General features: G+C 38.7%; 3 protein-coding genes across 5 annotated transcripts; 1 reads left to right on the forward strand and 2 right to left on the reverse strand.

The window, feature by feature from the left end:
• Positions 1–2,440: 2,440 nt before the first annotated feature.
• cybrd1 (cytochrome b reductase 1) lies at positions 2,441–5,707 on the reverse strand. The gene is made up of 4 exons (XM_080413073.1): positions 5,398–5,707; positions 3,475–3,683; positions 3,100–3,254; positions 2,441–2,951 (listed from the first exon to the last, which is right to left on the reverse strand). Exons 1-4 carry the CDS (start codon positions 5,582–5,584, stop codon positions 2,693–2,695), a joined length of 810 nt encoding a protein of 269 aa, XP_080269199.1. The 5' UTR covers positions 5,585–5,707; the 3' UTR covers positions 2,441–2,692.
• Positions 5,708–6,896: 1,189 nt separating this feature from the next.
• dcaf17 (ddb1 and cul4 associated factor 17) lies at positions 6,897–15,985 on the reverse strand (the record flags this gene model as incomplete). 2 transcript variants are annotated; one of them, XM_080456505.1, is made up of 14 exons in its annotated part: positions 6,897–7,350; positions 7,453–7,608; positions 9,576–9,659; positions 9,891–9,981; positions 10,275–10,384; positions 11,252–11,397; positions 12,549–12,651; positions 13,969–14,073; positions 14,160–14,249; positions 14,593–14,671; positions 15,143–15,279; positions 15,404–15,497; positions 15,608–15,711; positions 15,812–15,985. In XM_080456505.1, the coding sequence occupies 14 exons, from the start codon at positions 15,983–15,985 to the stop codon at positions 7,243–7,245; spliced, it is 1,581 nt and encodes a 526-aa protein (XP_080312631.1). In that variant the 3' UTR covers positions 6,897–7,242. The 2 variants fall into 2 exon arrangements, with proteins under 2 accessions (XP_080312631.1, XP_080312630.1); XM_080456504.1 differs by lacking the exon at positions 14,593–14,671 and adding an exon at positions 14,860–14,938.
• mettl8 (methyltransferase 8, methylcytidine) lies at positions 15,938–23,469 on the forward strand (the record flags this gene model as incomplete). Of its 2 annotated transcripts, none has more annotated exons than XM_080456508.1 (10): positions 15,938–16,039; positions 18,001–18,163; positions 18,508–18,599; positions 18,700–19,028; positions 19,160–19,209; positions 20,158–20,218; positions 21,294–21,433; positions 22,311–22,417; positions 22,575–22,640; positions 22,730–23,469. In XM_080456508.1, the coding sequence occupies 9 exons, from the start codon at positions 18,006–18,008 to the stop codon at positions 22,879–22,881; spliced, it is 1,155 nt and encodes a 384-aa protein (XP_080312634.1). In that variant the 3' UTR covers positions 22,882–23,469. The 2 variants fall into 2 exon arrangements, with proteins under 2 accessions (XP_080312634.1, XP_080312633.1); XM_080456507.1 differs by having other exon boundaries at positions 15,953–16,039; positions 18,021–18,163.
• Positions 23,470–23,806: the final 337 nt, after the last annotated feature.

The following is a 23,806-nucleotide window of genomic DNA, read 5'->3' on the forward strand; positions in this document are numbered from 1 at the left end:
ACACAGGCTGTACTGCAACTTTGCCAGCAGGGAGCAAACCTGCCCCAAAGATGGTTCAACATACACACAGTCATCTGAGGACAGTCTCAACCAGGTCCAGAACACACATCAGTATTCTGAATAATTGATATTATTTATGAATGATTATGAACACATAACAGTGAAAATATGGATTGAATCACATTTTTGCTATAGTTTCTTTTCCCCATTCAGCAACCATCCAAAGGCATACAGATCCATCTAAAAAAAAAAGAATATTGTACGTTTTTTGTTTAAATCTTGATGATTATGGCATACAGCTCATGAAAATCTAAAATCCATATCTCAATTCAAAATATTAGAATATTACATATTATAAACTATAAAGAAAACATCACATGGATGCACCTGGGACGTATCATCAGTGTTGTAGCCTGGGGTCATCGGGTGTTTCGGGTCTCGCAACAACATACACCCTCGCCCAGGTGACCCAGCCGGGGGTTGATCAAGCCCCGACTTACGTCCCAGTAGCTACCCACGGTCAGTCCTCTTAGGGAAAGACAGGGCCACTCAGTCCGCTTCTCCGGAACTACTCTGCCGGGACTGGGGGAAGCTCTGACACGTGGAGGGACTAGGCTCTGTGGATGGCCTCCTGGCCGGGCTCCTCCTTCGTCTCACCAGGTCCAGGACCTGATCGTTGCACCAGACTCCCCCCGATCCAAACATTTCCTTCTGGCGTGATGGCTTCTTGGGCCGTGGTGGTACTGCAGGCTCCACTTGCGGCTTGCTTGAATGGCCCTCCTAAAGGCCTCACCGTGGATTTGTTGGGCTTCTTCCTCACAGAAGACACAGGCTGGGGCACTAACCCATACTGCTCCAGAATGCTGTCTACATTCCGGCTGTCAACCGTCTCTCCAGTCTTACATAAGACCACTCAAAAAATTGATTTATAATACAGAAATGTAATTTATCTGAAAAGTATGTTAATTTAAGCACCAAATACTTTTGAACAAATTACTTAATCAAAGGGCTTGGCATGAAGGTGATCAGCCTGTGGCACTAGATGTTATGGAAGCCCAGGTTTGCTTTGATAGCAGCCTTAAGCCCATCTGTATTAGTGGGTCTGGTGTTCCCCATCTTCCTCTTCACAATACAACATAGATTATCTGCAGGGTTCAGGTCAGGCCAGTTGGCTGGTCAATCAAGCACAGTAATACCATGGTCAGTACAACAGTTACTAGTAGTTACTGCTACTAGTAGGCACTGTGGGCAGGTGCCAAGTCCTGCTGGAAAAGGAAATCAGCAACTCCATGAAGCTTGTCAACATACGGAAACACAAGTGCTCTAAAATATTCTGATAGATGGCTGTGTTGACTCTGGATTTGCTAAAACACAGTGGACCAACACCAACAGATGACATGGCACCCCAAACCATCACTGACTGTAGAAACTTCACACTGGACTTCAAGCAACTCTGACTTCTCCTCCAGACACTATGGGTCCTGGATTTCCAAATGAAATGCAGAATCCAAGTTGCATGAAGGTGTCATGGGTGCCATGTTGTCATCTGCTGGTGTTGATGCAATCTGTTTGATCAAGTCCAGGGTCAACACAGCCATCTACCAGGAGATTTTAGAGCACTTTGTGCTTCCGTATGTTGACAAGCTTTATGGAGATGCTGATTTATTTTTTCAGCAGGACTTGGTACCTGGCCACAGTGCCAAAAACTAACTGGTGTACTGACCATGGTATTACCGTGCTTGACTGACCAGCCAACTGGCCTGACCTGAACCCCATAGAGAATCTATGTTGTGTTGTGAAGAGGAGAATGGGGGACACCAGACCCAAAGCAAACCTGGGTTTCCATAACACCTCAATGGTGCCACAGGCTGATCACCTCCATGCCACGCCCCATTAATGAAATAATGTGTTAAATAGTAGCCCAGACCAAGTATTGCATGCATAAATTAACATACTTTTCAGATGGAGGACATTTCTGTATTATAAATAAAAAATTTTAGTGGTCTTATGTAATATTCTAATATTTTGATTTTCATGAGCTGTATGCCATAATAATCCAGATTAAAACAAAAAAGGTTTGAAATATTTCACTTTATTCGCAATGAATCTAGAATATATAAAAGTTTCACTTTTTGAATTATATCTTTTTTCAACAATATATATATATTTTTAGATGGATCTGTATATATCAAACAGCTCCCAGTGACCCACGGCACCCCTGAAATACATTGTTACTTTACACACACACACACACACACACACACACACACACACACACACACACACACACACACACACACACACACACACACACACACACACACACACACACACACACACACACACACACACACACACACACACACACACACACACACACACACACACACACACACACACGGAATGTAGAGAAATACAGAAAATAATAAAGCAAATAGACAACAGCTTATTCTTTTATGAAAATAGTATTTTTCTAGCAGTAGCATTTAGTAACAAGAAATGTTTAGGTAAACAAAAATTGACTGCAAAAAGAGACGCAATGCCAAAAGCATTTAAGGTGCTATTTAGAGATAAAGCAGCATTTAAGGTTCTATTTAGAGACAAAGCCATTTAGCAAGAATGATATCTGCCCTTTTGCCTTTCACTTTCCCTAAACCTTGTAGACGGAATGAGCTGGTGGGTTTGCGATGCATCACTTGTCCTGATCAAAATCATCAGATTTATTACTCCTTCTCCTGACGTGTTCAGCGTCTTCAGACAGGACTGGACCGAGTTTATTGTCGGCTTCCCCTCCCCCATGCAGAGAGTCCAGGATCTGCTGGGCATTCGGGCGTTTCCAAGACGATCGAGTGGCAATCCAGAGGACGAGAGCTCCAAACACCACAATAAGAATGCCCAGAATGTTCACAAAAGTAGCCTCTGGAGGGGAGTCCTTGTACTTTGGGTTCTGCCTTAATAATAAAGACCGCCACCCCACAAAAAAAGGTGTCAGTTTCATAATAATATATTATAATACATTATATTATATAATAATAATATAATATAGACAATGGGGTTCTGTTATTCTAGAAAGGTACTTTATTGTATGTCAATACTTACAGTCCAAAAATAAGTTTCTCTGTGATGCCCATTAAAGCAGTTGCTATAACACTGGCAAAGATGAACAGGCCACTGTAGATGTGAAGGGGCATAAATGCTGCTCTCAAGGCCACAGGAGTAATAGGTATCAAGTATATCCCTATACCTAGAACAAGCTGTTCATGGAGGGAGGAAAGAAACATTCACAAATTATGTGAGGTAGTAGCAATGTCCACTATCTTCTAGATTGAAAATGTGTTTTATCTCTCGTAATCACATCCGTAGCATTGCCCCAGTAGAAAATGGAATAAATTAAAGCACAGTAACACAATTAGACTAAAATGTATGATAACAAAAAAAGTCTAGTATAATGTAATACTATTGTGATGTAGCTACCTGTAGAGAGTATAAGATGACAGCGGCCAGTCCCACCCAACTATGTAGGCTGTACATATTGGGGATCTTTGCAGCATTATGGAAGTCAAATACTGCTGCTAGCGCTATCACGGTCAATATGAAGGCTAATAAGTGTAAGCCAGCATGAGTAAACTTCATCACCAGCTTACTGTACTTCCACGTCCATGGGAGTCTGTACACGATAATGGCTGAAAGAGAACAGATAATTTGTCATTTATCTAAAAGTAGCCTAAATGCGGATTATTATTGTCCCAATGACCAGACCGCACCAATGCAACTAGTCACAACTTTAGCTGACCTTGTATTGAACTGTAACTTAAAATACAAGGTCAGCTAATGGGAATAAAAAAACAACAAGAAAGCCATTGGCTTGTTTCCATTGGGGTCCTTTGTACTCAATTCATAGTGACATTAAATGACAGACAGATATACACTACTATGCATAACATCATAAAAACAGTTTAGTTTCCAGTGGTGGAAAGTAACTAAGTACATGTACTCAAGTACTGTACAAATAAATACAATTAGAGGTACTTTTACTTTACTGGAGTATTTCCAATTTTCTATACTTTTACTTCTACTCCACTACATCTCAGAGGCAAATATTGTACTTTTACTCCACTACAATTATTTGAAAACTTTAGTTACTAGTTACTTTGTAGATTTTGATTAATATTACAAAACATGCATTAACCAGATTCAGCCCTATGCATACTTAGGCTATTTGAAATCTCTAAGCGACGCGTTGTGAGCTTGTAGATCTGCTATTTTCAAAGCAGTTTTATACATTTGAAACTTGTGAAATGGGACATTCTGCAAAATGAGTACTTTTACTTTTAGCACTTAAGTATATTTTAATGCGAATACATTTGTACTTTTACTCAAATACATTTTGAATACCGGACTTGTAACAGAGTATTTCTACATTGTGGCATTGGTACTTTTACTTAAGTACAACATGTGAGAACTTCTTTCCACCACTGCTCCTTGCAAAACAGTTTTTAAGGACAGTCCAGTCCACACCAATGCAACTCGTTGCAACTGCCATTGGGGATTATGGTTTATTTATTTATCTATCAGGGACAGTGCACATTAATCAACATGTCAGTTTTCACATCCACTAAATGAGCCAGAGTTATCCAAAGGCTAAATTTCAGTAGTAAACATAGTTACTGTGAAATATGAGAAAAGACACCAGTGACAAATGAAGCTGAATTACCCATGATTACACATTTGGTTAGCTTTAAGCCATCTCTTAAGGTTGAACTTGAAGGTCAAATAGTTGGTGCAAGTAGTTGCATGTTGCAACTTGCGAGTTGCATTGGTGTGGACTGGACCAGTGGTTCTCAAACTTTTTCATGTCAAGGACCCCCAAAATGATATGTATTTGGCCGCGGACCCCCATCTAAAAATATTTTGTTCCAGGGACCACCAGAAGCAAAGATTTGAGTTACAAATGTTCGCTTTAAAAATATATATATTGAAAGATTTGCACAAAGGTTCAAGATTTTTCTAAAATAGCAGATCTACAAGCCGAGTGCCGCGCTATGAGCTTGTAGATCAATATTGTAGATGCAATATTAACACATTTTGCTGGGGACCCTCTGGAACACCCCCACGGACCCCTGGGGGTCCCCGGATCCCACTTTGAGAACCAATGGACTGGACTGTAATTAAAACTGTTTGCAAGGAGCAGTGGTGGAAAGAAGTACTGGATTGTGACATTTTAAAAACAAACGTTAGAGCTACATGAATGATACTTTTTAGGCTCTCGTAGGTAAACCATTATATATTCCGATTCCGTTTAAGAAACGGGTGAAAAATGAACGTCACATTATATTCACGAATTTGGGTTGAGAAATATTCCTTTTCACTATTAAAGAAAAAGACGAATTATCTCACCAATTCCCTGCAAAAATATCAATCCGGTAACGATTAAGACCGGATGCCAGTTGAATTCGGCCGATCCTCCATCCCATGCCAATCCTTCTTTAAACTTGAGCACCCAGATCAACACAAACGTTATACAGGCAAAACCAACGAACGCAGCCGCGGAGATGAGGAACACGAACTGCTTAAAATCCTCCATCGTCAACGACGATCAACACAGGAACTGGAGGAATTCTTCTGGCTGGCGGCTGCTGCTCAAGACATTCAACAAGTCCAGTCTACACTACTACAGCGGGTTGGGTCATTGGTGGTCACATGACAGAAGTTATGAAAAATGTTTGGATTAGTTTGCATATGCTGACGAGGCAAGGTTAGCATCTGCAATGTTTTGTAACTTCTGTGGCAATAAATTACACAATAAATTACACAACAGGATAAGATTTAATCAGAGCATGTCCTTTATGCATGCTCTGATTAAAGCCATTTCAACTGACCGTGACCGACCAGTAGACCATGGGTGCGTTCGGAAATTACGCACTGGAGCACACTCGCCTATTAGTTTGTATTGGCCAGTGCGCTCAGTGCTGTATTTTCGAACGCGCCCTTTGAAACATCATTCAAAAATGATAATACGTATATGGCAAGTACACTTTTACACACACACACACACACACACCTATTTTTTTAGATGCACATATACACATACGTGTCGTATCCATAGAGTTAATAATAAGGTCGTATCAGGGTTTCTCAAAGTGGGTGCCATGGCAACCTACCTAGGGTGCGTGACGCAAGCCCAGGGGTGCCGCTGAAAACTTTAACAATATTTGGAATTTATCAATATCACCTCCGTTTAACCACTTTGACCCTCTATACTTAATAAAAACAGACCTGAGTTGCAATGTACTTGGTGAGTTCTTTTTTTTACCTACAATAAATCCCCTCGCCAAAAATAGCCGATCTACAAGCTCAAAAGTGTGTGAGCTTGTAAATAAAGGTTATGATGCTTGTAGATCAGCTATTTTTGGCAAATGTTCGGCCCAGAATAGGGATGCTGGCCAGCCTGGCCTGGTGTTCAAGTGGTTAAATATCAAGTTAGTTATGTATCTGTCCTAATGGGGAGTGATATTCTCTCAAATTTTCAGACAAACTGCATTTAGGGGGAAATATTTACAGATTTACCTACTGTAATATGACAAATGTAAGCAAGGTGCTATAACTAAACAATGTAATTCAGGGGTGCCCTGAATGAAAAAGTTATTTACAGGGGTGCCCTGAGCCCCAAAACATTGAGAACCACTGACACTGATATGATACACACACTAGGCTATATATCATTAACATACAATGCATATTTTCAGATACATCAATCTTCTATCATAAAAGGTTTGTACAATATTAATTGTTAGTTTAGCTTTTTTGTGTGGCAATATTAGCCTTTTGAAGAATTCATACAGTAAGCTATATAAAATAAAAGGCACTCTCCCAACAATCAAAACTGCAATCCTGTTTTAATTTAACTCTTACGTGTACAAATGTAACCAAAAATGCACTTCCAATCTGTATTTCAGTTTGCAATAAAACAACAAATTTACAGAAATTTGTTTTATTTTAACAGTTGCTGCTGTACACTGGATAGCCAAAACATAGCTTTACTATTAACAGTGTGATTAACATAAATGCTGTAATGAGGAAGGCAGCTCCAAAGGTAATTGACAACACAAGTAGTAAAAAAAAAGCTGTTCAGAAAAAAATCTGCAATATAAACATCTACAACATCCTAATGATAGAAGTCCATTGTATATTTTGACATTCATTTCCAACAATTCCAACAATTTTCACTGAAGAGTTACAGCCTTACGATCCATTAGGCTGGAGTTTGTAGACATGGCAGCAGAAATGATTGTTCTTTTGTTCAATATGAACAAGTGTCTCTCTGTCAAAGTACAGCTCATGTTGGTAGGTCTGGAACAATAAAAATGTGAGTAAAAAATATACGTAAATGAACAAATACACAACAGACTTCAAATGTCTTTGCACAAGGCTGGAGAGATGTCAGCCACTCACCTCATCCCAAGGTTCCTCAAGAGGAACTGTTCGTAGCAATTCTCCAGTCTTGTTGTCATGAAGTCTCATACTAGCTCTTCCTTCACCCCCTTCGTCAGACACTGCAACCACTGCAAGAAGGTCCAGCTCATCCTCATACTCCAACATACGGAAGGTCTGTTAAGTAGAAGGTTTTTCTTTGTTGAGCGGGGTAATATTTAATGAGTCTTGGATTTTAAACTTGTGTAATAAAATAATAACCTCTACCAAAGTGGTAGGTACATTATCATAGAGTAAATAAACATCCATACATATTTCAAAATGTGTGGCTTGTATTGCATGTTTAGTCTACTCTATATGATAGTGTGTATGTGTATTATAAACGGTGTGTGTATGAGTGTGTGTGTGTATACATATATACTGTAGTAATGTGATCAAGATATATCTGTCAGATCATTCCGATTCCATTCTGATTGACTACGATTGGCTTTCAAAGTTTGCGGGAGTGGCCTGCTTTGAAAAAATGCCACAAATCATGAACCGATGGCCGTGAAACTTTGCACGCACACTCACTGTAGGCCAAGGAAGGAACCTCCACTCCAACTTTTTCAAATCGGCCACATGGTAGCACAATACAAAGGTCAATAACTCTGAAACTGTAGGTCGTACAATCCAAATTTGTTTTCTCCCTGGATTCTGTGGATCATCACGCAACTCTCCAGCTATTTGTGCCATATTACATTTTCACGTTATTTCAATTTCATGTTTTCTTCAAAAAACTATTTGTCCTACTACTACAGATTTTGTCCAAAACTCACAGAAATCGGTACACATTACCTCTGGGATCGTGCGATCAAGATGAATCTTGATACGCCCATTATAGGCATGTTATGACTCAGACATAACCATAAACAAACACAGATCCATGGTCAACCGGTCAACCGACTTCAAAGTAGGCGTGCGCATTGGCAAGGACTCGAGGGAGTGCGGTGCCCGACACCGAGTTGTTCGGATATGCGGTTGTCCAGAACCGCCGATCCGACCGATATGTCCATATATGGGCATATATGGATATCCAGTTGTCCCAAACCGCTGATCCTACCAATGCCAATACACAGGGTTTGGGCATATACTAATGACATCAGGGATCTCCATATATGGGTATAAAAGGGACACAGGTAGACCAAGCCCCCAGAACCCAGTGTTTGCATTGAAGCGCATTGGACATGCTGGCCATTCATAGGTACTGCAGATTAAAACGGCTGGGGCCACTGTACATGAACACGCGAAAACGGTTTCGACCAATGGGCTCGACGCACAAACTTGCGCACGGGGCTGCGCACCTCTCTGACGCAAAACGCGTCACAGTGGTCCCAAATAGGCTACACCCATCACATTTTCCAACCCGGAAGAAGGGGTGAATTCGCCTCATGCGCTGGTGAGCAACTCAATGCAAGTGGATGGGAGGGGATTTCGGGTGCCCTCTCTATTATTTGCCAGACCCAGGGGGTTTTGTTCTTGGCTTTGTCGGTCCCCTTTTGCTATCGTTTTCGTCCATATTTTCTTACATGTCCCTCTTTTTGATTGGCCAAGCTTAGCGTGACGTAGTTTAGAAACCATTCAGATTTCCGGCCATTCAGATTTCAACCACTAAGGGTCTGGCAGTACCAGGTTCCCTGGTTCCCTTGTTTTTAACTCTATGAGGTAGACAGACAGATACAGAGATCTCCATACAGTATATGGGCACAAAAGGGATACAGACAGACGGGTACAACGAGTACTCTGACAAAGCCCCCGACACTATGACTCAGACATATCGGTCAGATCGGCATAACGTAGGTGTGAGGGCCGGGCAGCGGCCCGAACTCTAGATGCAAGGGCTGCGTAGCGGCCCAAACCTCTAGTATGTCAAAAATGCTATATCTCATTCAGACTATGGCCGCCTTCCAGTTTGCAGGACCTTGGTAGGCAACCCCGTCTGGCGGAGACCTATGCTTCGAGGAGCACACTTTTCTAGTTAAATATTACAATAATATGTGTATTATGCGATGAAAAGACTTTGCTTGTACTTGAGGTAAAAAAGCAGTAAAACAGATTATTTGTGGGCCTCCAGTATCAGAAGAAAGATTCATCATGTTTGATACCTCTTGTGCTGGGTCATCATCCAGCTGATGAAATCTCCTTTTTACAGTGCGACCAGAGGAGGTGACAGTGACCATTGAGGTAGCCTACAGCAGATGGAGAGCAGGTGAAATGAGCAATTGTCATTGAAAATATAAGTACTCTTTCCGCAGTGCAGAGATGGTTCTGCTAGGGTTAGGGTATGTTTTTGGATTGAGATTTCACCATAATATCCCTAAAAGTATGTATTATATACTATGGGGATTCTTGTCAGATAATAAATGTAACAGACCGCCCATGTAGTATGGACAAATACAGTAACTTAGTAAAGCACTCACAGTGTTATTTCGACAAGCAGTAATGGAGAAGTCTTCAGCTAGTACTTCACATGGTAAACCACTCTTCAGCTCATGTCGAATTTTTAGCATGCTTAAAAGAAAAATACAGTGTTATTTGTTGTACATTATCAAAACTGGTATAATTACAGGGAAACCTCCCAATTAAAGCCAAATTAAAAGTGTGAATAATTTGATTATTAAATGCTCACAAGAAAACTAATTTCAAGTTTTTCCAACTGATGTAGGCTTTTAACACTTGCCAATTACGTTTAGTTTATAAGTGGTGTGGGTCAAGAAGATTATTATTAGTTTTTTTTTTACATAACCCCAAATGGACATTGGCACATGGCTCACTGCTCAATTGCAGGTGTATCTGGTACTCACTTAATGTTGCTAGGGCCAAAATGAAGGACTCTGCCTGAGAGATCCGTGTGGAAGTAGATTACATCACTCTCAAGGGAATACCCTTCCATTTCTTGTATTCCATTGATTGCCTGTAATAATGCAATCACACACAAAACTATGGTACATAAAATATCACAAATACGTAGTTGACAGTAAGAATACAAGATATTGACAAACATATGTGTGTGTGTGTGTGTGTGTGTGTGTGTGTGTGGGGGGTGACTATTCTGCAAATAGATAGCTATTGTGATGATATTGAATGTTTGGTGCTATTTTATATGTTGATGAATTGAATACCTTGGACCCCAAAGGAAACAAGATCGCAAGGACTTTTTTGTTATCCTTTTAGACAAAGTGTCTAGACATTTCTGTCTAATAAAATATTCAATCAATCAATTCCTACACACTTGATTTAATTTCCATTTGATTTTTGGGGTATTATTGTCGTGTTGTTATACATTTTGTATTGTTGTGTTGGCACGGTCTCTGCGGAACATGTCCCAAAAACATTTTCCTGCTTGCACCTGTATGAGTAAGTTGCAAATAAATCCATCTTGATTTTCATCTGTCTATAGATTTGGGACAGGCTTTTGTTGTTGCATATAGATCTGCAATTTTTGAGAAATATTGAACATTTGTGCAAATCTTTGAATATATTTTAAAGCGAATATTTTTAACTCAAATCTTTGCTTCTGGGGGTCCGTCGACCAAAATATTTTGAGATAGTGGTCAGAGGCCAAATACATATCAATTTGGGGGTCCTTGACATGAAAAAGCAACAATGATGTAAGCAACATACATTTTTCTGATTTAGAAGACATTTTTAGAATCAGCCTCAGGTCTTAATTTAAACAAATGGCATGTTTAAAAGTCTCTAACCAACTCAGTTTTTTTCATGTGCAAAATCAGAGTATACTCTGAATTTATGATGAATGTGAATAATATTGAAAGAATACCAGAGTGCCATCTGCCAATGAACAGATGTGGTGGGTCCCCTTGTATTTCTTCTGAGGCGGTGTATATATGTAGTGCCATGGGAAACCTCCAATCTCCACCATACCGTCTCCACCATATTGTAGCTCAAAAAGCACTGGAAGACATTCTGTGCAATAATGAGGAAGCAATTAATTCTGCATATTATAGATATTAAAGATTAAAGATAACCTAATTTCCTTCAATTGAACTCTCTGACAAAAGTGAAATTCGCATAATTGGATTCTGAAATTATATTCAAAATCTTGCTCATTTATATAAGTGTTTTAGGCCTGTTGCCACAAACCTTGGCGTCTTATTTGATACCAGCCTAAATTTTGAGAGCCACTTTAACCCATTTAGACCTGAGGACGATTCTAAAAACGCCTTCTAAATCCTGACCTAAGTTTTCTGAAAAACTTCAAATATTTATTAAAAAATTACCACAAATGTATGTTGCTACATACTGTACATAGCAACAAGATCCCCAAAAGGGGTTCCCGTCCTGAAAGGTATAGTTACAAATAGGGGTTCCCGCCCAAAATGGGTTAACAAACTTAACTTGTTAAGAGATGTCATCATCATCATCTCAGGACTATATCTAGGATCAGATAATTGTTTTGTTTTTAAGACACCAAAATCATCATACATGCTCTTATTTCTTGACGCGATTGCAATGCTATTTTCTATGTCTTATGCAAAAACACTAATTTGGCACCTATTGCATGCATGTCCCCCTAAGAATTCTTTTAATCTCGTGTTTTGTTTTTATATTAGATCCTTTCCATTATTTACAAGTAATTTTATTGCTGATTGTCTAAATGGTTTTATTTCACACATCTTCATGTTTTTGTTCAGCTTTTTCTTATTTTTAAATTTCATGTAACAGTTTATTTCTATAAGTACTCTGTAATGAAAGTATACAATACTGTCACTGTCAGGCAGAAACCTTGTATCTCCTTGTATTAGTTAGTGCCTCGTCTTATGAGTGTTGCGCGAAAATAGCTCACAACGTGCTGTGAGCACATTTTTAAAGTAAAAGTGGTTATGATCATGTATAGTCATATACATGTATGCCATGGGCTTTTATAAATATTGAACCAATGAAAAGTATTCAGAGCTTGTGACTAAATAATAAGTATGTTGGATGCATTGGAACACAGATAATTTTTTCGGACATACAAGGTTTCTGCCCGACAGTAGCGATATATCCTGTAATATATATTACAGGATATCGGAAAATGCACTGAAGGCCAAAAGACATAAGAAACATTGTCCTACCTTTTATTTGGATATTCACTGGAATACCACAAGGAGCATTTCCAACAATTTCCCCCCCATTGCAAGGGCTCTGCTCTCCAAGTGTCAATTTATTTGTCATGTACTAGGAAAAAGAAAAATATTAAATAATATACAGTACATCAGACAGTGGAATGAGTAGGCAAAAATTGCTAAAGAAAGAACAGGCATCATAAATCCCTATATTCATGGGAGCATCCAGTTTTGCCTTGACCACAATGGACTTACTGTACATCATTACAGTAAGTCCATGTGGTCAAAGCAAAACTGCATGTATTATGCATTACAGTGTAATGCTAGCCCCTTTCGGGACCCTGTTTACCTTTTTTATATTTGGGAAGGCGGTATCCAGGGTCCCTTGTCGCTCAAACCACTCTCTCTCTCGTAGTCGCGGGTACCACTGTCTGGTCTCGGGCTAATAGCTCGTCGCTTAGAAGTTGCAGCAGAGATTTCTCAAAGGTACCCACAAGAGCAATAGTAGCGCGCCAGAAAGCTGCATTAATCCGCACGGATCGGCGATGCCGTTTAACATTTTTAATAATTTAGTAAAACATAAGCTCCTCTCTCACACTCTGCTCCACTGCCCATGTCCCGCCTCCCCGCGGTGACTGACAAGCTGCGCGTCCTACGCATAACTCTATGGTCCGACGTTACTGCCTCTGATTGGAGAGCTCCTACATGCTTGCATGACAATCACAACGCGGGGAGGCGGGACATGGGCAGTGGAGCAGAGTGTGAGAGAAGAGCTTAAGTTTTACTAAATTATTAAAAATGTTAAACGGCATCGCCGATCCGTGCGGATTAATGCAGCTTTCTGGCGCGCTACTATTGCTCTTGTGGGTACCTTTGAGAAAGCTCTGCAACTTCTAAGCGACGAGCTATTAGCCCGAGACCAGACAGTGGTAGCCGCGACTACGAGAGAGAGTGGTTTGAGCGACAACGGACCCTGGATACCGCCTTCCCAAATATAAAAAAGGTAAACAGGGTCCCGAAAGGGGCTAAGTGTAATGCATGATTCAGAAGACATTGCTGTGCCAATATTTATTTAGAATGTTAAGGACTGTGCAGACTTTAGAAGCCTGAATTTCAAATAATGAACATGCAGAATGAAAATGGATAATTCCTCTCCAGAACTGGAAAAACTTGTACAGTACAGGTATTTTGACAAGCCTTTTACTAAACAGACCAAAAATAGCTTACCAAAAAAGTATATTCCACCATTTACCTTGTCTACCTTATAAATCTGTTTTCATATTACATCAATAAACTAGCACTGCAAATGTATCTTTTTCTGTGCTATTCTTTTGATTTCATAAAAAACTAATGTCTAAGACAATCATGTTTTAATTCAGTGAGAAATGTATGTCATTGGCTCTAAAAGGATTACAAATAAACTATGTACCTTATTTATGAGGTTTTCAAAGCTATACAGCTTCACTGACTTGTTTTCAGAGACAGCAAGGATACCTTGAGACAGATTAACTTCAGTAACACCGTTCCCAAATACCTGAAAACAACAAAATTGTAAGTCAAATATAACTCTCATAAATACATGGGGGGGTAAAAAAAAAGTGGGGAAAGGTGGATGCATACCGTTTTGTTGATCTCCATAATGCCCACAATTTGCAAGGGGAAAACATGGAAGATGGCGAAGTGCAACAGCGTATTCTGACTGATACCTGCCTATAAAATGTAGAGATGAAAAGAAAAAAATCACATTGGTTGCCATGCAGTTTTCCACATTATTTCTTTAACATCCATCCAGCTTTCCATCCTGGCCCTAGTGAACTTAAAATGGAAATTATAAAATGTTCTTGGTATGGCTATTCATGGCTAACTAAAACAATTTATGCCATTCTGTGCAATACACCTCTCTCTGTGACCCTTGGGCTCATGCCTTTGTTATTGCCATCGTTATCTTTTTCTTCTGGTTTTCTAAATGTCATTTTCACTGTATGCTCTCTAGTAAAGCAGAAGTACATTACATTAAAAAAGCTTAACAAAATTACTGATTCAGCCCATTTGCCTGTCGTGCTAAAGGTGTTGGTTTATTCAAAACTGACTTCACATAAAATCTCTCTTGAGGAAGATCCCATGCTAGGTACCTGCCAGGAACAGTAAGGTTGCCAAGTTTAGATAACAGGCAAGGAAATTCAGCCCATTTACCTGTCGTGCTAAAGGTGTTGGTTTATTCAAAACTGACTTCACATAAAATCTCTCTTGAGGAAGATCCCATGCTAGGTACCTGCCAGAAACAATAATGTTGCCAAGTAAGGAAATTCAGCTCATTTACCTGTCGTGCTAAAGGTGTTGGTTTATTCAAAACAGACTTCACATAAAATCTCTCTTGAGGAAGATCCCATGCTAGGTACCTGCCAGAAACAATAAGGTTGCCAAGTTTACCTAACAGGCAAGACAAGTTTATTTGTATTGCACATTTCAACAAGGCAACTCAATACGCTTTACTTAAAACATTTTGCAAAAGAAACATTATAAAAAGACATAGAGGACATAAAGTCAAACTGAATTGTTTAACTTCCAATAAGGCAATACAAAACTCAAAAGTGTGAAGATACCTAAACTTATAGTCTGGTGAGAGGTAAACTTTCTGGATGACTTCTCCTGTTTCAGTTGATAGACGACACAACCAACTGTTGGCTGTCAAAGCCAGGAGGCAGGGTTTATGGTCAGAGGGACTGGGCAATGTATTTTCCTATGGGCAAAAAGAAAGTCGGGTAGTAACTATAATCTGCAACAGACATTTATCAATTACAATTTCAGAGCTAAAACCAAAGGAATCAAAGGAATATTCAAAAGCAATGTGCAATTTCACTTACAAGTGGGCTCTGACACAACAACGCATCTTCAATTTTCTCAGATTTAGAAGACGGTTTGGACATCTTGTACAGCACCTGAGGCTCTGAATCAATACTTAAAAACAGAAGATTTATTGTGTGTCAAAATCTAAACGTTGTCCATGTTATTTGCTAAACCATAGAGAAACGACAACCAGAAGAGAAAACACCCAGACATATTCTTACCAGCTGTAGCAACTCTGGAAATTTTCAAAGTATAGTTTTCCAAACTCATAGCGTACAGGAGATTTTGAGGTTTTACTCCAAACCTTGATGAAGTTTTTGTTGTCCTGCAATTCAAAATAGACATAATAATTCAACATTGCCACAATTTTCAGGATATTAAAATAATTTAAACTGCACAAATTATAACGTTGTGCTGCTCATTACCTGGAGGACAAGATCTCTCATAAGTTTCAAATTTTGTATTGCTAAAGTTGCAGCATCGAAGATCCCCCTAGACCTTAGGTCCAAGAGCTCAGTGATACTCATCTTCTTTCTTCGTTTTCGTGCTGGCAGCACTAGGGGGCAATGAGAGCAAGCCGAGCGCTCATGAGCATCCATGTGACGGGGACAAAAGGAAACTTTAGCAGAACCGAGGAACAAAACAAAACTCTGGTAAGCACATTCGGAGACAACAGCCCCTTAACAGTCTGTTTCCAGCTTTACACTTTTAGCAGGATCGTTCAAAACTATGCGGCGTGGCTGTTCTACTGAAGTTTGTAACTACATTCATGTTTACTATTACTGACGGTCATCTCTGAGCAACATTTAGCATTCTCTTCTATTAGGCTTGCTCACAAATGTGTGACATGAGGCAACAACACATTTTAGCGACATATTCGGGTCACTAAATAAACAAGAAATTGGTCACAAAACAACGTAATATCATGTCCACCTCTAGCAGCTAGCTAGCTAATGGTAATAACAGACCACACTTCCGCTAGCTTTCTGTAGTCTCTGAAGCCCATTTCCGAGTGTGTCGCTGGGTTGTATGTCATATCCGTTTATGCGAGCCTTGCTACTGTTAGGCAAAAGTTATTCCACATACATTTTTGCAGTGGTGGAAAAAGTATTCAAATGTTTTACTTAAGTAAACGTATCAATACTGCAGTGTCGTCTCTAGCTGTTAAAGTAAAAGTCCGGAATTCAAAATATACAAAAGTAAAAGTACTCAATATGCAGAATATCCCATTTCACAAGTTTTCAAATGGCCGAAATGTATATAGGGCTAAAGTGGTTACTGTATGTTTTGTAATAAGAATCCAAATCTACAAAGTAACCAGTAACTACAGTTTTCAAATAATTGTAGTGGAGTAAAAGTATAATATTTTCCTCTGAGAAGTAATGGAGTAGAAGTAAAAGTACTGACAATTGGAAATACTCCAGTAAAGTAAAAAAGTCAAAATTGTACTTAAGTACAGTATTTGAGTAAATGTACTTTCCACCACAGCATTTTTGTGAGTCCTTTGAGTCTAGTTACAGTAGCAAGAATCAACACATTGTTTCTGCTGTGAATAGTTAGTACAATTATAATCTCTATTGGAATAACACTACCTCATAGATATAGGTTTAGAAATGAACCCTAAATGTACACACATTTGTCATGATCGGTCTATAGAAAAAATATTATGCTTTAATTTACATTAACCGTAAATGAAAGCATAATTAGAAGACATTCTGTCCTATGCTTTTTTTGTTTGTTATTTGCACATAATATCAAGTTTGAAATACAAATGAGCAAGTATAAAAACCTAGAAAAACCTAGAAAAGTGCGCTCCTCGCCGAGGAGTCAGCGGAGCACAGGTCTCTGCCAGGCCGGGTTACCTACCCGGGGCCTGCAAATTAATTTGTAAGTCAGCTATTTTTATTAGGTGGTATTTATGGGTGGTTTCCAAGTCAGTTTGTCACCATGTTACACCAAGAAATGACATTTTAGAATCTTAACTTAAGCCATTTGGATATTTAATTTATTTGCTCATAATTCTGTTTTTACTAACTTAAAGGTAGGGTAAGTGATATTTTTGGGTTAAAACAAAAAGTATTTTATTAAAAGGTTAAAGCAGTATATTCTGATAGTAATCATTGCTATAGAGTGTTTGTTCAGTAACAGGAGTCTCCCGTCTCTCCAGCTCTTTAACAAACAGAAAATAAATGTTCCGGTAGGTGTCAAAATCTCAGCCAATCAGGAGAAAGTACCCATTTTTAAGCTTCATTTTTATAGTGTTCCAATTTTGCCTGCTCATTTCTTAGTGTCATCACTTCCAATTTCACTTGTTTAATCTATATCCTGATTGAGTTCTCTATCCTGATAGGATAAAATTGGAAATTAAACTGAAACTGAAACAAAAATGCATTTTCTGTTTTATAAAGAGCTGGAGAGACAAGGAGACTCCTTTTACTGAACAAACACTCTATACAGCAATGAGTACTATCAGAATATAGAGCTATTTAACACTATTTTTAACCAAAGAAAATCACTTACCCTACCTTTAAATGATTATTTAGAAGACATTCTTTATGCTTGCTTGTTTGTGGTACTTGTCCTAAATTATTTTACCCGCTTTGTAAATTTACAGATTAAATGCATATATTTCAGAGGCTCTGTTTTGCCTCAGTGGCTAAAGATCTATGCAGATTCAGATTCCCCATGAGACTATATAGCACTGGAAGCAGACCTACTGCTCCCCTGGGAACAAGGATTTTGACCTGCCCAGAGGACACCTTCAAGCACAACATGTGGTTAGTATTGCAGTTCAGGATAAAGGCAGTGGGATAACAATATACCTTACTTTTCTGTGGGTATATATTGTTGTACCTTGCAGTTTACGCACCCATTGGTTTACAATATGTAATCTTGAATCTCTTGAATCTTGAATATGTGTTAGGGATTGGGTTTAATGCATCATAATCAATGTTACTGTGATAGCTAATTAGTTGTTTTTAGTGTATAGCCCAAATGTTTGTGGGCTTTGAGAAATAATAATAATCAAAACATTTCTGTACAGCACGACTGGTAAATTAAGAATGATTCACCACAATAATTGGGAGATAATATGCATTATATATACAGTATTATGTTTTAGGGATCATGTCAAGTGGACCGAGGAGGAGAGACAAAATGCCTGTCAAAAGGCAGAAGAAAATTCTTGTGTAAAAGTTCCACTAGAAGAACAAGGCAAGCAACATTTTCATCTCTCACATTTGAGTTACATGATAAAAAAAAAAAAAAAAACATCAACATCAACAATTAAAATGGATTCACATTACCTCCACAGGTATATATGACACAGAAGCTTACCAATACTGGGATAGATTTTATGAGCTGCATCAGGACAAGTTCTTCAAAGATCGCAAATGGCTGTTTTTAGAATTCCCGGAACTTCTTCCTTTGGGGCCTGAAAACATTGCCAAAGAAGGGTGTCAGGGTGGGCCCCAGACCTTATGCCTACAGCCAAGTGTGTCTGGCAGGGACACAGAGACCGTGTACAACCAGCATAAAGTTCCAACTGAAAGCCAAAGCTCCTGTTATAGAGAAGCTGTAGAAGGAGGTGCCATACAAACGACCTCTTTCCCTGGACAACATGCCACGTTTCGTACCTTGGAGGTTTACTATCTTTATTGACCTTGATTTATGATTTCTGTGACCCACAATGCTATTTCTATTGATACACACAGGCAGAGCATTATACGATACTGTGCTGAAGATGGTCTATGATTTAACATTTATCTTCACAGGTTGGATGTGGGGTTGGCAACAGTGTTTTTCCTATTGTTAGTTCAATTAAGTGAGTATAATTTTTGGTCAGATTTGGGTTATAAACTATAGGCTACAATTTATTTATTTTCTAGTCATTAAATCTACAATTTGTTAATTTAATCTCTGTGGTCTCCCTCTCCCAATGGAGAGATGTAATTGCAAAAATGTCCAAAACTACAAGACCATCTGCTTCAAATAACTTTCCTGACTTTGTCAGCCATTTGTTGTCCTATCCGACTCCAGATTTCTCAATGGAAAAGTAGGGAGAGACTACCTTATTATATTGTATTAACATAATCTACCATACAGATTGCTTAAAATAACGTTTTATTCATTAAAATAAGTTCCAGATTGTAGCTTTAAACATGGTTTCTCATTTCCATTGTTTTGTCTTGGTAAGCAGACATACAGAGAAAATAATGGATCAGAAATCTTTAATCTTAAAGGACGACTTCGCCCATTTTCAACCAATCTTCATATACATGGTTCTCACTAATGCTCATGATAAAATGGTACCATCTTTTTCTACTCTGTCTGTGTCTCATAGGAGGGCTGTGGACACTTCAGAAACACATCATTAGACAGTTTTTTTTTTTTCAAACAAGATTTCCTGGAATAGAAAGCCTGCCGTTTCTATTAGCTTGGATTCCCCATTGATGATGTCACTGGTAGAAGGATTTCTGAACTGTCCACAGCCCTCCTCAGAGAGACAGACAGGGTAGACAAAAATGTTACCATATTATAATGAGCATAGTGAGGACCAAGTATATGAAGATAGGTTGAACAGATTTATTCAATGTACACATATTCTAGATTGTTTGTGTATTTTTGTAAAACCCATTTCCTGTAGCCTGTTGCTTTTGATGGTGTTAATTACTTTAATTTCTGGAGTTGTTTCTCATGATTTTGATTGCATTTGTGTGATTTTAAGTGCTGCAACAACCAGAAGCTGAAGTTGTACTGCTCTTTTTCACAGACAAACTGGGGCATTTTTATACTGTTGTGACTTTTCCCCTCAAGCCATTCAGCTGGTCAAGGTATGTTTTTGAGGTATAAAGTAGGTAGACGGTATACTGTAACATCATCAACGTCATTATCTTCACCGCGCCGGGAGACAGAGAGTTTCTCAAATCTCTCTGTCTGCCCGTGTGTCTGCGTGACTAATCGAACGACTAAACAGCGACAACCTGTTTGTGAACGCTGCAACTAGGTCATGGAAGATATTAATATATTAAAATCGTCCATTTGACCTCCCCGTGAGTTCAGTGCAATCGTTGTGTACATAGATCCACCAGCAAACATAGATATAGCATTATAGTTACTACACAAGTCTATCAGTGTGTATTTACGTCTTCGTGCAGTTCCATCTTCAGCATCCTTCTCAAAAAGGAACCCTTCATCCCTCCTTTGCACATGTCCTAATCGTCTCAACCTTGCCTCTCTTGCTTTATCCCCAAACCTTCTAACCTTGGGGGGGGGGGGGTCTTTTCTGCCTTTATTTGCTGCCTTGTCACTCCTAATGAGAATCGTAACATCCTCAATTCTGCCAGCTCCACCTCCTGTCTTTTCGTCAGTGCCACCATATCCAAGTGGTAAAGCATGCCTGGTCTCACTACCGTCTTATATTGTACATCTTCCCTCTCACTCTGGTACACTTCTGTCACAAATCAGTTCTAGCGCTTTCCTCCATCCGTTCCACCCTGCCTGCACTCTCTTTTTCACATCTCTTCCACACTCCACATTACTTAGTTTACCCCAGGTATTTAAAACTCCTTAACCTTTACCACCACCTACTCCTTGCATCGTCACTGTTCCACTGTTCTACAGTGTGTTTTATCCTTTTGACAGATATTTAAAAATGTACAAATATTGTCTGTATATGCATTTTTATCAATAAAAACAAACAGAATTAATCAATGAACATGTCCCACCAACATTTTGCAACTTGTAGCTGTATGAGTGACAAATAAATCCCTCTTGATTCTGTGAATCTTCAATCCACCTGCCTTACATTAATTTCATGTATGTTTAAGTATTCCACCAATTTAATTTAATTCTAATCGAGTAATGTTTAAAGTGTTGTTTTTTCTCTTCCTCTTTTTGCTCCTATAGAACCATCCAGAATATGATCAGTCTGTTTGTAACGCATTTGTTCATGACATTTGTGAAGAAAATGCCTCCTTTCCCTTTCCACCGCAGAGCCTGGATGTTATTCTGATGGTCTTTGTGCTCTCTTCCATTCATCCAGAGCGGTAGGTGAAGGTTAGAAGACAAAGATAGGAACGACTAATGTCATTTATCGCCTGTCAGACCCCAGAACACCCCAGCCCCCACTCAACCCAGCAACTCATCACACCATCCCCACCCCCTTTCCTGTGGCTTTGTCTGAATGTCATCACTAAACCCGTAAAATCCCTGATCCTATATTACACACTGTTCATTTGCACTGCTTCATATTAATTTAAAATATTGAATCTCTCTCTCTCTATATAGTCATTCATTCATTCTTTCGTTCTTTCAATCTTTCTTTCCCTCCAGTTTGTGTGAACAGTCTGCATTGTAATAGTAGGGCTCAGGTGCAATGCAACTTAATGCTAATTGTCCATGCATCTCCATTTAGGAGCCAGTCTTCTGAGTGTTAATGACTGTAGCCTTTGCACTGTGCTGTTGCAGGTTGCTCTCAGTAACTAGCAGTGACATTTTACTTCATACTGAGCCAGTGAAAGATTGCAGCTGAATATGGACCAGCAGCTAGACAGCTGTCACCAGCCTGCTTGAATACATACTGGTGCTGATTTGATCCAGTTTTATATAGGCTGGCCAACTTAAAATCGTACCGATATTATCTGGAACTGTAGTAAGTGAGGGCAAATAATTAAGATGGCCTCCACTATAATTAACTAATTTATATTTTTGCATGAGATGTTGCTTCCCAGAAATAACTGATTAGCTGGTATTTTCGACCGGCTACATGAACAAGCATGAATTAGAATTTAGTCCTCCATGGATCTTACACTCATACCCTCATAAAATAACAAATGTTATTTACAAATTCCAGGCCAACCACAACCATGCAGCAACATACTTACACTGAATTTTGCCACTTTACATCATTCCTGTGCCTTACAGAATGCAAGGAGTTGTGAACAGACTATCTAGATACCTCAAACATGGAGGTACATTCCTCTTCCGTGATTACGGCAGATATGACCTTTCACAACTTAGGTTTAAGAAAGGTGAGTCTCCAAAGATACACACACACTGTTGCCAAGCTGAAAATATTGCAATGTTTGTCTTTGAAATATGACAGTATTCTATATTCTGTATTCATATGTGTGTACCTTTGGTACTGTATATCTTAATATACTGTGAAATTTTTCCTCCTCCCATCAGGACAGTGCCTATCAGAGAATTTCTACACACGCAGAGATGGAACATGTGTTTATTTTTTCACAAAAGGTGTTTTAAAACTCCTTAATTCTGAAGGATGCTACATTTTTGTCCAAAAACGTATACAATGCAGTACTAATAATGCTTTGTTTTTGCAGATGAGGTTCATAGTTTATTTTCTAATGCTGGACTGGAACAAACTCAGAATCTAGAGGATAGAAGACTACAAGTGAACAGAAAAAAGAAAGTACTAATGCATCGAGTCTGGATACAGAGCAAGTACAGGAAGTTACATCCACCTACATGTTAGCCCCCAAAGATTAGGAACCAGTCCAATGATCCAGAGCCTGTCTACAAACACAAATCTCTACAATTTAAGAAATGGGAGGACACTCAGAGTCACACGCAAAGGCACCAGATGTCGTTCCTCCCAAGAGTATACAAGCTTTACCAGAAGTAATACAAACTTTTTTTTATTGTTCTGTGTTTTGATGTTTGATAATTTTTCGTTTTCTTTTAGTTTTTTTTAAATGTTATCTCAGAGCGGTCCCCTTGAATTGTAAGAAATATCATTCATACTGTTATGCAAATGTTTTCTAATAAAACTTGAACTTGAGAACTTTACTCAACCACAGTATGGAACCTTAGCTTTTCTATTTTACCATTTTAAAGTTATAGCTAGATATTGTTATTTTGTCTCTTATTTAATGAATTTCTTTGGTCAACATTATTGGGGGGAAATGTTAATACAATCAATTCTTACAGAACAAAAAATTATAATTATGCAATATTGCAATTTTAGTGGCCTGCTGTCTTCTTTTAACTTTAACACTGAATTTGTCAGAGCACTTTTCCTTTCAAGTAACTCTCAAATGTGCTACATAGATTAATTGTATGAGGTAAGATGAATTACAAAACAGTTAGAAAATGTCAGTTAAAAAGTAAGAATCACACTATTTAACAGTATTATTACATCATGATTTGTGTGCGTGGGAACTCATTAAACTAGCTTAGTGCTTTACGAGTTATCCAGTTTTAGTAGACCTTGTATTGTGAATTGTACTTCCATACTGTTTCTCATGTCTTACTAAATAAAGTACATCAATCAATCAATCAACCAATCAACAGTAAATAAAGGCCCCGTTATTAAATTATATAGTCATTAAAAGGCAACAAAAAAAAAATCCATCATCCTCGCGATAAAACTTTGCACACGATGTTGGTGACGTTTCAGG

This window comes from Gymnoscopelus braueri (assembly GCF_963280865.1).
Source record: "Gymnoscopelus braueri genome assembly, chromosome: 18".
NCBI lineage: Eukaryota > Metazoa > Chordata > Actinopteri > Myctophiformes > Myctophidae > Gymnoscopelus > Gymnoscopelus braueri.